Source organism: Dryas octopetala, chromosome 3 (assembly GCF_963921425.1).
Source record: "Dryas octopetala chromosome 3, drDryOcto1.1, whole genome shotgun sequence".
In the NCBI taxonomy this organism is placed as follows: domain Eukaryota; kingdom Viridiplantae; phylum Streptophyta; class Magnoliopsida; order Rosales; family Rosaceae; genus Dryas; species Dryas octopetala.
Window position 1 is genome coordinate 13939625 of NC_141368.1, and position 16902 is coordinate 13956526.

Here is a 16902-nt window from a genome sequence, read left to right on the forward strand (position 1 = left end):
GAATGATTCTTACAAGTAATCCATGTTCCCAACCTTCACATTGTCAGGTTTTTGTAAGATATAAAGCAAGACAGAATGCATTTGAAGAGTTTTTAATTTGAATTTACAAAGACTGAAATTGAATTTATAAAAAAAAAAAAAAAAATCAAAATGAACTTGAAACTTAGCAATAATATGACCTTCTCCACCATATGCCGAAAGAAAAAATTTTGCACTCAGCTTCTTAGGTGTCTAGGCTCAAATAAACATGAAGACTAAACAATTTGAACAATTTCAAGCAACACGCAGATAATGAGTGAAAAACAAAAAGAAGAAAGGCTAACAATCCTAACAGAAATTCACCGGCAAAACACACAGATAAAATGATAAAAATCAAAGTGAAGAAATCTTGGAAAGAAACCCCAGACATTAATAAAACTTGGTAGCTGTGCAATAAACCAGAGGAAAGCTATAAATTTACCACATTAAAAAATAAGACACCTAAAACAGACGAAGCAAAAGTTATATTCAATTCTTCTTTTCACCTCCCTTTTTCTTTTTAGCCGCTGTTGCCTGTGAATACAAGAAAGTCCCAAATATTGCAACGGCAGATCCAAGAGCATTAAGAGGTCTAACTCGATTTTTGAACACCAACACAGCAGATACAATTACTACCACCCTCTTCATTGTGTTTCCAACCGAAAAGGTCAAGGGGCTAATTTCATCAAGAGCTTGATATGATGACTGGTTATAGAGATGGTAAAACACTCCAGATAACAACACCCAGAAGTAAAATGTGGATGGTTTTCCCACACTTGCAATAGCTCTGTGATACCCTTGAACCCATTGAGACCCTTCAACTAAAACAGCCACAGGAAATAGATAGAGGAGTGAAACTATACTGATAAAACCATACAAATTCAACCCATCTACATCCTTGAAGCTCTGTAAACTGCGTTTTGAATAAATGTTCCTCAACACAAACCCAACATTGCTAATCAAAGCACCTCCCAGGCCTTGGAAATTGAATGACACCTCAGTAATGGCAGCTAGAGAACAACCCAATACAATAGGGAGAATCGAAAGCCAGACCTGTAAAGGGTATGTATCGCCGAGGAAGGATGAAAAGACCACGGAGAAAACGGGCTCCGAAGATTTGATTACATGGGTGAAAGAAACAGCCACCTTAGAGAGTGAGACACAGGCTGAGATGTGGCCTATTGTGTGGAACAATGCTGGCCCAAGGAGTGCAACAATGAATGATTTTGATATTTTTGGGCATGGTTGGAGTTTCAAAGACCAGAGGATGAACATCCAAACACACCCAGTAAAGAGCTGAAAAGAGGCAAGTAGCCATGGAAATGGGAAGATATTTAGTACCTTCTTGTTGTAGATGTTAAAGACGATGTTTTGGAAGTACCAGAGCCCAAAAATGAGTGCGAGCTGACCGGTCGTGGCCTTGGGTTTTGAAACTGCAGCTTCACTTTCTCCGTCTGGATTAGCTTCTGATGCAGCTTTAGTGATTTGGGATTTGGGTTTGGAAGAAAACCCAGATGAGAATGCACAGGTTTGGCTCAAGTGGCTAATGTTTGCGCTGGAATCTTTGATCTTAGATATGGATTTTGAGAAAAATCCAAATGGGTAGCCATAATTTCTACATGTTTCAAGTTTGTGGAGCAGAGCAGATGAGGTGTGTAGGCTTCTCTGGATTTGGATTGTGTTGAGAAGTGAACAGGAGGAGGCATTAATGGGGTATTGATGGCTGGATTTGGAGAAAATGACAGTGGAAGACGGATTACTGAGATGCAAGGTAGGCATTTGTTGTAGCTATTATTGAGAGAGAGAGAGAGAGAGAGAGAGAGAGAGAGAGATTCTGCAAGTAAAAGCACAAGCTTTGGAGATATTTTTTCTTTTTTGGGAAATACAAGCTTTGTAGATTGAGGACGAGGTTGGTCAGTGCCCAGTGGTTTAAAATGCCTTTTTCGTCACTTTCAAGTTTCAGCCTTTTCAGGGTGTGTTCAATTCTGATAAAAAAAAACAAAAAGGGTGTATACCGTGTATTCACCATTCAATATGAATTTCTAAATGAATTTCTATAAAATGCTCAACATACACTACACTCAAATTGTTTCAGGGGCTGGTCAGGTCGGGGCAGGCCACTCGGTCGATTTGAATCAGTAATAGGCTTTACCAAAACCAAATTAGAAATTTCGGTATTTTTTAGATTTGGTATATTTAAACTTTTGGTAACTTCGATTTTTGGTTCAATTTATGTAATGTTGATATCTAATATTTTTGGTTTATTTTTTGTTTATCTTCAGTTTATTTTTGGTTTAATAATAGTAATACTAATTATATATCTATAAACATTATATGATGCAAAACATAAAACGTTTTATGGATATATATATATTTGAGAAGTTTATGAACACTTTGATAATTAGAACTTTTACACATTACAACAACTAATTTTATGATACTATTACTTAAATATAGTACGGAACATATACTTTTAATTTAAATATATTTATATATAATTTTAATGTGATGGGATCATGGGACAAATATTTTAACAATCTTTTTTAGCTTTTAAATTTTAGAAGATCTAAGAGTCTGTTTTAATGTGATAGAATCAATTATTTTTGTTACATGTTACACTGTCTACCCATGTTAATTATGAATAACTTGTTTTTGTTGAGGATACAGGTGTCAAGATCCTACTGGTTCTAATTGTTAAAAGAATTAGTTAGTCATGACCAATAAAAGTGTGACATGTGACTTATTCTTGTTAGAAAGAAATCAGTTGGTTAAAATGCTTCCTGCCTGTTGGTGTTGGTTTTGTCTTTTCTGCAGTTGTGGTTTAATTAGTATTAGGAGTAGGGTTTTAGTCTCCAATCTTTAGTTGCTGCTCCCTAGTCTTTTTTTTTTGTTACTGCTTTGTATTTCTTTCAATGAGTTAATTATACTTACATTCTCTGAGGTTTATCGTTTTTTCACATACATCCCCTGAAGTTTCAATAATTACACATACACTCCGTGAGGTTTTAAAACTGTTACATATAACCCCCTATAATGAGACGAAAATGATGAGAAATTATGCAAAAAATCATGCTAAGGGATTAAATAGCCTAATAAAATTATTAAAGGTGTAAGGTCCAACCCGAATACAAATATTTTTTTTTTATTTATTTATTTTTTTCTTATAGGGGGTTATATGTTTTAAAACCTTAGGGAGCGTATGTGTAATTATTAAAACTTTAAGAAATATATGTGAAAAGACAATAAACATCAAAAAATGTAAGTGTAATTAACTCTTCTTTCAATTTCAAATGCGGAATGCAAGTGTGGTTTTAGCTATATACGTGGTGCAGCCAGATTTCAGCTGCCCTTCCTGCAAGTTGTGTAATGGTGAAATTTAGTTGTACGAACCTTACTAATTAAGGGATGTGCTTTACTGTGTTGACACTTGACACACTGTCTTTTTTTAAATTTCTTTATTCATTATTTCTTATAGCCTTTCACTTGTACTATATATGAGATCATGAGAATCACAAGTGAGATCGAATTAAGTGATCGATTAGAGTGGAATTACAAGAGTGATCATCAATGCATCTGTCACGCCCCCAAATTTAATGTCAATATTATAATAAAATATGACACGTGTATTTACAGCCCGGGTTGAGAAAATAAAATTTTCCCTTTTAAAACAAATAAACATAATCGATAGTTTTGAAAACACAATTTTATTCATCAAGAAGAGTTTATTTATGCATAAGCTTAAGACTTTCAAAGTGAAAATAAAACTACATTTACATTTTAAAAAGATAAAAATAGAATGTTTAGACATCGTTTATTAAATTTAAAGACAACGTTCATCTCATTTCTCATGACTGTACTTGTTACCTGAAAATAATAAATGTATAGCATCATGAGTTACACCAATTCAGTAAGTACAAACAATGATCATATATTAAAATATCTTATAAAAATATCATAATTGAGTAACAAGGTGATATTCAATAGACAATCAATAATTTAATAGATAACCAAGTAATATTAGCAAATTAATAATTCTTGATCTTATTAGTGAATATTTTAAATCAATATTCTAGAAATAAATCATAATTAAGATATATTAGTATTTCTTCATAAAATAATCATAATCATAAAGACCATTAATAAATAATCAATCAGGTATATTCTTTGGATATAATAGTACTTTACTTAATGGTGAATATAATAAATATATGTATTCTTGCAATATAATATAACACTTATCTTCGTAGTGAATATTATACATACAAGTATTCTTGTAATATAATATAATATTTTTCTTCGTAGCGAATATTATAGATATTTTTCCTCTGCTTTATAACTTCTCAATCTCTTGACTCAACAATTTGAGTCATTTATTAAGACGTTGTATAAATCATAAATATATAAGCATTTATATATTATAAATATGTAAATGATTTTTCTGCCAAGAGCTTCTTAACATGGTCAAAAGGCATGGGGTTTGAATTTTTTTCACTATATGCTCAAGAATTTGGGACACAATAATGCGTTATTATCAGTTATTCTAGAATTTTTCGAAGTTGATGGTGGCTGCTTCAAGTTTGGTAATGGAAAGACAAGTTTGGTCTTCACTATGAAGGATATGCTTTATTTTACTTACTGGAGTACTGGATAAGAAATATTCGAACGTATACCCAAGGAATAAAATTTCGGATTTCGAGAAAATTTCGATGGAAATTTCGACGGAAATTTCGAAGATTTTTAAATTTCGATAGAAATTAGACAGAAACGATGGAAATTACTATCAAAATACGGAAATTTTGAATGAAACTTTATCATATGTTTGTTTAACATATTATCTACTACATTGATAAAAAACATTAAATAAACTAAATTATATAGTAGATTTCATGTGATATAAGATGAATATAATGCGCGCTGGAGGTAAATACTGTTAAATAAAATTAGTATATTCTTTATACTCTATAAATCTATAATCTATACGCTAAATCCTAATACTAAATTTTATATACTCTATATATCCTAATACTCTTTATACTTTATAATCTATACACTTAAACCCTATATATTCTATAATCTATACTCTATATTATTTAGGATATGATATAAGATATTAGAGTTTAGGTCTTTTAGGATATTTTTAATTATTTTTTTATATAAAAATGTGTTAGGTTTAAAAATAACTAAACGAAATCTCAAAACGGCCAAACAAAACCCCAAACATTTTTTTCTTCTAATTGCCCAAAGGCCCCAAACCCCAATCAATCATAAATCTTTTTTTTTTTTTTTCCTTTTCTTTTTTCTTTTTTCTTTTTTCTTTTTTCTTTTTTTCTTTTTTTCTTTTTTCTTTCTTTTTTTCCTTCTTTTCTTTCCTTTGTTCTTTCTTTCCTTGCTTTTCCTGTTTCCTTCCTTTTCCCCGTAACTTCCTTTCTTTTCTTTCTTATTTTTTTCCTTGCTTTTCCTGTTTGGCTGTTTCCTTCCTTTTCTGTAACTCTCAACATCTCCAGTCATCTTCCCTCTCAACCTCTCATTACTTCATTAGCCACCTTATCTTCCTCTCTCCCTCAGTCAGTCACGCCCTGGACATATATCTCCTTCCCTCTCTAATCTCTTCTCTCTCCTCCATCTCCCTCCTCGATCTCCTCTCTTCTCTCCGCACCGATCTCCTCTCCCCGCACCGATCTCTTCTCTCTCCCCGACAATGACAGGCGACGAGGCCGGCTCTCCTTTTCCTCTCATCTCTCCCTCTGGTCGTTGGCTCTCTGCTCAAGCCGAAAATTTCGGCGAAATTTTTCGAAATTTGTTTAATATAGTGTTAAAATTTCGAAATTTAACACCTTGCGTATACCTCGCAAAACTTTTTGGCAAAGTAATTGATACCAGTGCGGGCAAGATTATGTCGAACTCTCTTTTAAAAATTAAGGATGATGCTAATTTTTTAGGCAAATAAGGCTCGGTTGATTATGTACTCTACATGATTGAAACAGTTTTCTTTCTTGATGGATCGTTCAATATGGTGTCTACAATGTACTTGTTTGTCTACAATATGTAGCAACGACTTGCTTTTTGTTTTGTTATATATGTAGCAAGAACTTGCTTGCAAGTGTTCATACTGTTTATGGTGTTTCTTAATTGTCAAGAAAGTAAAAAACAGACATTAATGACTTTCATGAAACTGGGGTTCGTTCACCAAGGAGCCGTAACACTGTCACAAACTCACAGTCACACAATGTAATCAATTTTTTTTTTGTCTCATTCATGTGTTATAATATAGGTGGACGTTATTATTATTATATTCTAAGATTATAAGTATTCGAACGATATACCATATTTTTGGTCCCAAATTAATTAATGCACTCATGCTGAAAAATTGAAATTTTTGTTTTATTATTGCCATGAACAAAAAAGAGTTCGTTTTAATACCAAAACTGAATTGACCCTATTTATTGTTAGGTGCAGTGAGAAAAAAAGATAGTCTTTTGGTGTAAATAAAAATACCTCAAAAAGAGAAAAACATGCCAAATTTTACTTTTGGTTCATGTAGTTTCGGTAAAGTTTTACTTTAGTCCATATAGTTTTAATTATTATAATTTTGGTTTTATAATTTACAAATCATTGCAGTTCAAGGACATGTTAGCATTTTCGATTAGGGGTGGGCATCAACTCGTCCGTCCCGCGGCTCCGACCGCACCATCGGCTATTTAGCCTTAAGCCGACCCATCTCGATAAAGGCGGCTCGGGTGGCGGGTTCTGTCCTCTACCGCTCGCCAAAACCGAGCCGAGTCGTGAAAGAGAGTGACAGGCGAGAGAGATAAAACTGCAGATGTGTGAGAGAGAGAGAGAGAGAGAGAGTTGCAGGAGGTTTGAATTTAGGAAACTTGTTTAAGACTAGGATCTATCTAATGACGTTTCATTGGTGTAGTATGCAGCATGTTTGACATAAAGTTCATTTGATGAGGCACGTATGCTTCACAACATAGAAGCATGTGTGGTTAGCTGGTGCTTTACACAGTCTTGAAGTACCTAATTTGGATCCTCTCTTCCCTCTTCTCTCTTCTCCTCAGTCTTCTCCTTTTCCTTCTCAGCCAAGTCATTTCCGACTGCTTGCGACTTGTCCCCGACAAAGAGCCGAGCCGACTCCCACCAACCCGTATAGTCGGAGATGGGTTGGGCTCCAAGCCGACCCACCCGCCCGATGCCCAGGCCTATTTTCGGTCATTAAATCGTTAAATTTATTTTGTTTTTTGTCAAATAGTTTACAAACTATTACGATTTTGATCATGTACTTTATATATTGTTGGCAATTTAATGACTAATTAATGTGTCTCTAAATTATAATAATTTGTAAACTATAGGACTAAAATCATAATAATTGAAATTAGGTATAAATTCAATTTAGACACATAACTATATATGTCATTTCAACGGAGTCCACGAACTTTAAAATATTTCAAATATACACCCGATTTATTATCTAAATTGAAAAATGGACTTCCGTTCATCGATTTGTTGAGAGATCAGTTAAATGTCAGCTTGGCTTTTGCTGACGGGAATTAATTGACGACGTGGCGCCAACTTAGCATACCTTTCCCGCCAAATGAGCGACACATGTCCACCTGACATGGGCCCACACACCCATCACCTCTTTCCCGCTCGTCGAACGCTCTCCTGACCATTTAGTCTCCAAAAAATATCACATTTTCCTCTAAATTCGAATATAAATCCCTCATCTGTGTTCGACGAGCAAGAAAGAGATGATGAGTTTGTGGGCCCATGTCAGGGGTTAGGTGGACATGTGTCACCGTGTCGCTCGTTTGGTGGGAAAAGTTTGCTGAGATGATGCTACGTCGCTAAGTAATCTCGGTCAGCAAAAACCAAGCTGACATTTAACTAATCTCTCAATGAATCAATGGACGGAAGTCCATTTTTCAATTTAAATAGTAGATCGGGTGTATATTTGAAATATTTTAAAGTTCGTGTATTCCGTTGAAATGACATATATAATTATATGTCTAAATTAAATTTTACCTTGAAATTATACAGACCAAAATAAAATCTAATCCAAATTACTGGAAATACATTTGGTTACGTACAAACAAGGTGTTAAATTTCAAAATTTTCGGCGAAATTTCGCCGAAAATTTCAATTTTTTGGGGTGTCGAAATCGAAACCTCAATTTGTTAAATTTTCGAGATAATTTCGGCGAAATTTTCAAAATTTTCAAAATTTCGCCGAAAGTTTCGCCGGGGTGCTCGATCTGGTTTTGGAGGTGAGATCTGGTTTTGGGTTTGGGTTTTTGGAGGTGAGATCTGGGTTTTGGGAGAAAAATGGGGGGTGCGGCAGGGGGGAGATCGAGGAGGCGGCGGCGGCAGGGGGAGGCAGGGGGCAGCAGGGGGAGATGAGGGAGAAAGAGGGGGCGGCAGGGGGGCAGCAAGGGGCGACGGCCGGTGGCCAGCAGGGTGCGACGGCAGGGGGGCAGCAGGGGGCGATGGCAGGGGGCAACGGCAAGAGGGGCAGCAGGGGGCGGCAGGGCGGGCGACGGCAAGGTGAGAGAGAGAGAGAGAGAGAGAGAGAGAGAGAGAGAGAGAGAGAGAGGTTGGAGTCTTGGAGAGTTCAGTGAGCACTCGGGGGAAACTGGGAAAGAAAGGACAGACCGAAAGAGAAGGAAGGAAAGGAAAGGGAAGAAAAAAAAAAAGAAGGAACGAAAAAAAGAAGAAAAAAAGAAAAGAAAAGAAAAAAAGAAAAAAAGAAAAAGAAGAAAAGAAAAAGAAGAAAAAAAAAAGAAAAAAAAAAAGAAGAAAAGAAAAAGAAGAAGAAAAAAGAAAAGAAAAAAGAAAAAAAAAAGTAAAAAAAAGAAAAAAATTAAAAGGTTGAGGGTTGATTGGAGTTTGTAGATTTGGGCAATTGTAAAGAAAAAAAAAAGATTTGGGCTTTCGTTTGGCCGTTTTAGAATTTCATTTAGTTGTTTTTAAACCCTAAATTAGTAAACTCTAATATATTTCTATATAAAAAATAATTTAAAATACTCTCTAAATCCTAATATCATATACCATATCCTAGTTTGAGGTTTTTGGGCAATTGAAAAAAAAAATGATTTGGGGTTTCGTTTAATTGTTTTTAAATCCTAAACCAATAAACTCTAATACATTTTTATATAAAAAATAATTAAAAATATCCTAAATGGCCTAAACTCTAATATCTTATACGATATTTTAAACAATATAGAGTATATATTATAAAGTATATAGAGTTTAGTGTATATATTATAGAGTATAAATAATATATTAATTTTATTTATTCATTATACTAATTTTATTTCACAGTATTTACCTTTAGCGCGCATTATATTCATCTTATATCACATGAAACTTACTATATAATTTGGTTTTTTCAATATTTTTTATCAATGTAGTAGATAATATGTTAAATAAACATATAGTAAAGTTTCATTCAAAATTTCCGTATTTTGATAGTAATTTCCATCGTTTCCGTCTAATTTCTGTCGAAATTTAAAAATCTTCAAAATTTTCATCAAAATTTTCTCGAAATTCGAAATTTTATTCCTTACGTACAAAGGACATTGAAATTTGAAAAGTCACTAATGTTCTTTTTGGCCGGCAAAAAGGCAGTAATGTGAATTTAGCAGAATGGACTGTGTGTCCTTCTAAATTAGGAATGAACCCATCCAAAAGTAAAGGATTAAAATTCTTGTTAAAAAAAAAAGGTTCAAATCTCCCTCTGTTGTTTGCCTAAACACCCCAACAAAAACCCCAAATCTAACGCACCATTCACTGACAATTTAAACACCATCAACACTCAAACAGCCCTATTGTGATGATCTTGGATCTCAGTTGAAGTCGAAGTGTTGTTGTTCGTGTTTGAGTTTAGAAATGGCAGCAAGACAAATGGAAGAGATACAAAGGAAGCTGGCGATGCTGAACTATCCGCGAGCCAATGCGCCTGCTCAGTCTCTGCTCTTCGCAGGCATGGAACGCTATGCGCTTCTCGAGTGGCTTTTCTTCCGGTACCCAACGACATGTCGTTTGCTTCTTCTTCTTGACCTTGCTGACTGATTCTCTTCCTCTTCCTCTTCCCCTGTTTGATTGATTGCCCTGATCCTGGTATATATACTTGCAGCTTGTTGGGGGACAAGTCGCCCTTTTCCCAACAGAGTCTTCAAGGGGACGCCATGGATCGTGACGAAGAGACTGCGCACATTCAGTGTAATGAAGGCTTCTCCTTGTAGAATTCTCAATTGGGTCATGCTATACTTGTTCCAAATGTGATGAAAATTATTGCCTTAGGCACACTACTCACACCACTTGATTTGATTATTGAATTTCATCAAATAATGGATCCAAATTATGCTTCCCCTTGTAGAATTCTGAATTGGGTCATGCTAAAGTTGTTCCAAATGTGATGAAAATTATTGTCTTGCGCACACAACTGTGTGTTTTTTAAATCTTTTTATTGTTTTATTGTTTCATTGTTTTTTACACTACTGGATTTGATTATTGAATTCCATCAAATGGTGGATCCAAATTATACTTCTCTATTCTAATATTAATTTTGAATGAAGGTATGGGGTTAAGACTTTTGCTAAACTAGTCTTGCAAACTTGTGAAATCTTTTTGATGATGATTAAGATTGGGCTGATTGGCAAACTGTTGTGTAGACTTTTGTTAGTATATAAGTTCTGCTGTCTACACCAGATTGAGTTAAGATTGGGCTGATTGGCAAACTGTTGGTATCAGCACTTTATATAAAGTTCTACTTGTCCACACCAAACATATATTGCTAATGTGCTGATCTCTCAAATTAAGCTAAAGGAAATGAAAATTAAGAAGCAAAATTAAAAATCTAGAATAAGCCCGTTTAGTGAACGAGGACAACAATTATCATTTCTGTATCCTAATATTGAAAAGAAAGATGAATGCTACAGCTATCATTGCGCAATTAGCTCAGTGTCACTTGAAGAAAGCAAACACAGTTATGATTTTGCTTGTGCATGGGATAACTTTATAAAAAATGCTCTACTTGATGGATTTTTTGTGATAATTTTGTGGAGCATCCTTCCATTGCTGCTTCCTTTTTGTTAAACTTCTTACCCCTTTCTATATTTAGCTGGTATATCAATGCTTACTGTTTAGTTTTCCAAATATTTATTAGTATGTGAAATTGTATATGATGCACTCTAACAAAGGATGACCTTCTTTTTTGCAGATTTGGCAGAGATTGCAAAGTTTTTGGGTATTACAACTACTATAGACACAGAAGTCATCCAAGTTAGTTGTGGATTCATGTTGATTTAGGACTATTTATTCTGGCTGATAGATGAGTTGTGGGTGAAATTTATTTTTCTTTAGTTTGGCTATACAATTTAGCTGCACTTTACTTTGAGCATATTGCCTTTTATTTTGTTTCACATTCAAAAGTCATTATTTTTTTTGGTTTTACCTTTACCCTTGTTAGAATATGTTGGGAAAACAATGCTTCATAATTATAATGGTATTATGGATTAGTCCCCCAAATACACTAGGGTAGTCAAATATAAATCTCCCTTTGATAAACCTCCGTGGAAACAGTCAATTCGAAACAATTTTATCCTGGCAGATAATGACAAACTTATTATGCAACATAAGGTAGTCTATACAGCTTAATCAAGATGATTTAAAGATTTGTTTGCAAGCTGCATTTTGTGCATCTAGTTGGCACTCTAGACAAAATAAACATAATTTTTTTATTTGAGCATCATGTACTCTGCATTATACTTGACATGAAATCTTGCAACTTTAATCCGCGAGTTTCCTCGACTTTTTCTGAATGCAATGCCTTTTTGTTGCAGGGACGAGGAAGCTATGAAGATCGCACTGAAATGCTTCATCTCATTGTAGATCTTGTGGAGGCAAGCATTTATGCTGATAATCAAGAATGGAGGTTGTTATGATACTGAGTATTACATTTGGCCTGATGAGTTGTTCTTGTTTGATAATTGAAATGATTATGTTTCTATATTTTTAAATATCATTCTGCTATCAAATTCTGCACCTGATTTGATATCTGATTTCTAATAATCATTGTTGCCTGAAATCTGGTATGAACTGTGATTTCTGCAGTGTTGATGAGCAGGTAACTAAGGATATACAACTAATTGATTCTATTGCTGAGAAACAAGCTCAAATATTCTCTGAAGAGTGCAAATTGTTCCCTGCTGATGTCCAGATTCAGTCCATATATCCATTGTAAGAATATCTATTTCCCAATTGTGTTTCAACTCCTCCCCTGAAATAAAAAGAATATTTGTGTCATTGAATTATATATATTAACCAGAAAACCTTAAAATCTGTTTTATCTATCTTAGATAAACTGAATATGCCTTAGATTCTCTCAGTTTGATGAATCCTAGTGGTTAACTAATATTACTCTTGTTCATGTAACTCAAAATATCATTGACCACAATAACTGTAAGAAATTTTGCTTTGAAATTATTTGGAGGTATTGACTATACAAAATTATGCCAACCATATATTCTGGCTAGTTAGGGTGGTTTATGCTTCTAAACTGTTAAGATGGCACATATGTTATGATATGGTTTTAAATCGCCATTATGAGATCAATTAGTGAATAATTCCATGATGGCTTACATTGGTCATGACATTTGGGGATTTGAAACTTGGACTATTCTGACATGAGTTGCCAACACACAAGGCTGGATGGTAACTGCTGCAGTTTATGTTTATTCTGAAAGGAAGGGCTACTGCCGCTATTAAGCATAGATTGATACTGTAAGTATTGGAGCAGCAAGAATCATTGTCTACTATTATAGGTTTTTAGCAGTTGGTTTCCACTCCATTAAATCATTTTTTCTTTTTCGATAAGAATTAGAAGAATCTTATTAGTATAATATAAGTACAAGTCAACAGCAGTAGAAGAGCAGTCCACCATAGGTACATTCATAACCTTTAAAATCCAACAACACAGTCAACACCAAAACTAGCTAACATTGCAAAAGAACAAAAATAACAGTCTTAAAAAACAACAGCCTTCCAATATGCTTGAATGCAGAAAAGGGTATTTCCATAATGCAGAAGAAAACTGAAGTACTCCAATTTATTACTAAAACTTCAAAAAAATTTATTTCATCAGATATAGTATTCTGTTCGTTTAATCAAAGTTTATTTGCAGGCCTGATGTTTCTGAGCTGGAGAAAAAGCTTTCAGAACAATCAAAGATACTCCTAAATCTTCAACAGAAGGTTGATGATTTGGCATCAAAGGTTTGTTTCTGTTCCTTAACTTAGATCTGCTTGCCTGTGACCATAACTGTTTATTTTTCTTGTCCTTTGTATCCTGGAACTATTCAGATATTTGATCTGCTTCACCTTGTTTTATATAATTGTGCCAATTGTTCGTTCTAGAGTTCTCTAACTAAATTGTTCAATTCAAAACAGAAAATAGATTCATCTCATTTCAATATAATGCCTTACGCCTCTTCTTTTCTCCTGTAAACATTAACCACTCTACTGTCATTACCCTCTATCATAATCTTCACAAAAGGACTTGATTTCATTAACTCCCTCCAACACCTAAAAACACCACCTCCTTATCTTTCCATTTCTTTTGACCTTCACTTGTCTGTGCTGCATTGCAGAGAAGAGATGCGTAGTAATGTCCTCTCAAGTGTCAAAGGATACCCAAAGATTCATTTATATATTTATATTTTAGTATATTTGTTTGACATTACTTTTACTGCCACTTATATTCATTTTGAATTTTCTTTTCTGATTTTATTATCTTTTCCAATACCTCCAAGTCCATTCTATCTCTGGCAGAATGCTCCCACAAATTTAAGTTGTCACTGTAAATCTTATGTATTTATAAACTTTTTTTTTCTTAGTTGGGCAGTAAATTCCTTCTCACTGTGATTTTTAATTCCCCCTGTTGCATATAGCATGCTTACAACCCAGATGAGGAGTATGCGGAGGTGGAAACCAGATTGCGTGCACATTTGGAATCTTTTCTAGAAACTGCAAGATCTTTCAATATGATTTACACTAAGGTCTGGTCCGCTCTGTCCTTTCATATAATCTGCCCTTTGACAATCTGCTGTCCTTTCCCTTTTTCCTTTTCTGTTTAAAGTACCAAATTGAAGGATTTTGGCATACTAGTTACTGAGAATTGTATATTTGCTTCCACCATGATGAACTTTATGCTTTTTGATGAATTCCATATTCACATAACTGATTTGGTTGGCACAGGAGAGTTTATTACACTTCTGTTCCAGCTCCTGGCTAATTGAAAAGTTCACTTTTTAACTACTCAAGTTAGAATGTTGACATTAAATTTGATGTGCATGAATCCACAGTACCTTTTTGTTATTTAATTTTGTGTGTGCATGTGTATGATGTATATATGCTATCTGCAACCTTGAAAAGTCATTCTATTTGCAGGAAATACGTCCCTGGACACACATGATGGAGGTACCCCAGCTCCATGGGTTTGGGCCAGCTGCCAATCGTTTGTTGGAGGCGTACAAGATGCTTTTGAAGGTATTTCATTGCTTATATGTCAATTCATTTCTTCCTAGCACATTATGAGGATTTATTAGACCGATACTTCAACATGACTTGCTAAAATGCAAATGGAAATTCAGTAGTTCTAATACCACTAATATATGAAAAGAAAGATGACACATGACATGAATAAAGCATTTTACAAGCAAATACGAATGAGAATCTTTAGGTCTTATTATGACACAGTACAAGGTGCAGAATGATGCTGCATATTTTTTTTTTTTGGGTACATTGGGCTATTGGCATATGATGCTGCATTTTTACAAGCACTACTGGCATAACCATGATTTTATTATAAGACATTTCCCTCTTTTTGCATTTATTGCAGTTCTTAGGGAATTTGAGGAATCTTAGGGACTCGCATGCAGCTCTTGCTGTTGGATCATCTGAATCGGCTGCCGGTGAGCCCTCTTCTGTCACGAGAATAATCTCCGAATGTGAATCTGCATTGACATTCTTAAATCGTGACCTTGGGATTCTCTCAGCTTCCATTGCGCGCGAGCAAGGTGAGGAGGTGAATTTATGATGAAATGGTTATAGTTGTATGGGGGAGGCCTATCAATGCATCCCCTTCCTCTTCTCCTGGAAGTAGGATGTATGTTAGAAAATTGTAGTTTCTTCGTCTAGCTTGAAAATGACCTACAATGTACTATTGATTATGTATCCATATCATGAACCATTATAGTCATTTGTGAGATGATCTCTATCCAATTTCATTTGGCTAACAGAGTACATGGATGTCATCATTTTAGTTATAAAATTTGATCCCTTCTTTGGAGGACGAAAGTCAGCCTTCTGAGTCTATCACCTGACTTCTGGTTATGGCCATTGAACATGGTCTTCCCCTATAAGTACCTTTATACATAGGATATAAGCCTAGGTTCAGTTTTAAGAGGCCATGACTCGTTTCAATTAAAAAATTGATTGAAAACTAATACTTTCATAATACTGTTGTTATTTGCACTCTTTCTAAAGGACCGCAAGAACTTTTGTAGGGAGTACGAATATCGCTCTCCTAATTTTATTGAAAACTAATTTCTATTCTTCTATATAAAAGAAGATTACAGATGGGACCATAATACACGTGACCTGATTATTGTTTAGAGCAATCAGTAGGCTTAAAGGAGACGGTCCCTTTTCTAAGGTCATAGCCTACCAAGAAATTCATCTGTGCCATGTTGCCAAACACGGCAAACGGCTGATTATAGGGACTGAAAGCAAAGCAAACATCCATAGCCACCCTTAGAAAGGTGTTAGCATTGGAAGGTTTCAACTGCACTTTTGCCCCAGTAAAATGCACAGTGATTATTGGAGCTCTGATATCTGATTTGCTATGGTAGCAAAGGCTCAAGCCACTAGGGACCTTCACACGTCGTAATCTTATGGCCTTACTCACTGTAAATTCCAGCTTATTGTAAAAGTCTTGTGGTAACAGTGTGAATGTAGTCCCGGAGTCGATGATAATGTTGCCCTTTCATGGAGCTAATGGGAGTGAACTGTTGTATTGCAGTCTCCTCCGTCCCACACTAATTGCTTCCAACCTTAGGAAATAGAAAATTTTTGGGTTTCCTGAAACCAAGGTATTAGAGATTGTTATTAACAGAAACATTGAGGGTCTAAAAATGTAGAAATATCAATCAAAATATCAATATCGAAAATTATACAAAAAATGAAATTTTATCAAAATTATAGATCATGCCTGAAAGTAAAGAAACCTACTTGTGCACCATAAACCACAGCTTCACTGTCAAAGCTCATTTTGCTTGATGAGTTAAGTCGTGAAATAGGCTGCACAAGGCAGTAGGAGAATTTGCCATCAATTGAAGAACCCATTTGGGAGATTAGGACACTGATCCTGGTCCAAGGCCAATGATGGCAGATCCATATTCATTAAAGAGGCCACTGTTGTCATGAATGCTATTGCAATGGAGAAAGAAGGGTTAGTCAAAATGGCGCCCATGGTTGTTTTAGTCATTTAGAAGATTGTGTGAAGCAAGTTCAAGTTTTCAAATAAATAGATGTACATTAAGAAGAGCAAAAACGATGTAGGACTAAAGAGAGTGAAATTAATTTATGGTTAAATCAAGAAGAGAGAATAAGATCTTCCTTTAGATTGTTTTTGACAAATTTTAATTAATTAGGATTGGTGATGGCTAGATTTGAGGTGCTTTTCTGAATGCCCAGATCCTATTAATTACGACCATATATATGGGCACAAAAATTATTACAAATTAAGTACGTATACAAACATGAAACATAGACTAAGACTGGTCTACATATATACAAACTAATTAAAAAAGTTTCTTTGGTTTGTC

At 34.7% G+C, this 16902-nt stretch overlaps 2 protein-coding genes and 1 pseudogene across 2 annotated transcripts; 1 reads left to right on the forward strand and 2 right to left on the reverse strand.

Annotated features, from left to right (window-relative positions):
• Positions 1-363: 363 nt before the first annotated feature.
• LOC147291153 (Nucleotide/sugar transporter family protein) lies at positions 364-1879 on the reverse strand. The gene has a single exon (XM_086238660.1). The coding sequence runs from the start codon at positions 1795-1797 to the stop codon at positions 508-510; it is 1290 nt and encodes a 429-aa protein (XP_086094786.1). The 5' UTR covers positions 1798-1879; the 3' UTR covers positions 364-507.
• A 7813-nt stretch (positions 1880-9692) lies between these two features.
• Positions 9693-15319, forward strand: AUG7 (nuclear matrix protein). Its single transcript, XM_086237025.1, has 9 exons — positions 9693-10039; positions 10153-10238; positions 11239-11300; positions 11861-11952; positions 12132-12257; positions 13201-13291; positions 13966-14073; positions 14465-14563; positions 14916-15319. The coding sequence occupies exons 1-9, from the start codon at positions 9906-9908 to the stop codon at positions 15111-15113; spliced, it is 996 nt and encodes a 331-aa protein (XP_086093151.1). The 5' UTR covers positions 9693-9905; the 3' UTR covers positions 15114-15319.
• Positions 15320-15680: 361 nt separating this feature from the next.
• On the reverse strand, positions 15681-16420 carry LOC147291155 (aspartic proteinase CDR1 pseudogene; annotated as a pseudogene).
• Between the last annotated feature and the right edge of the window lie 482 nt (positions 16421-16902).

Excerpts from the sequence above, each read along its gene's own strand:
- LOC147291153 (XM_086238660.1), bottom strand. The coding sequence starts at position 1,797 with ATGCCTACCTTGCATCTCAGTAATCCGTCTTCCACTGTCATTTTCTCC.
- AUG7 (XM_086237025.1), top strand. The coding sequence starts at position 9,906 with ATGGCAGCAAGACAAATGGAAGAGATACAAAGGAAGCTGGCGATGCTG. Across the intron at positions 10,239-11,238 it reads AGAGACTGCGCACATTCAGT|ATTTGGCAGAGATTGCAAAG; the intron begins GTAATGAAGGCT and ends TCTTTTTTGCAG. Across the intron at positions 14,564-14,915 it reads CGTACAAGATGCTTTTGAAG|TTCTTAGGGAATTTGAGGAA; the intron begins GTATTTCATTGC and ends CATTTATTGCAG.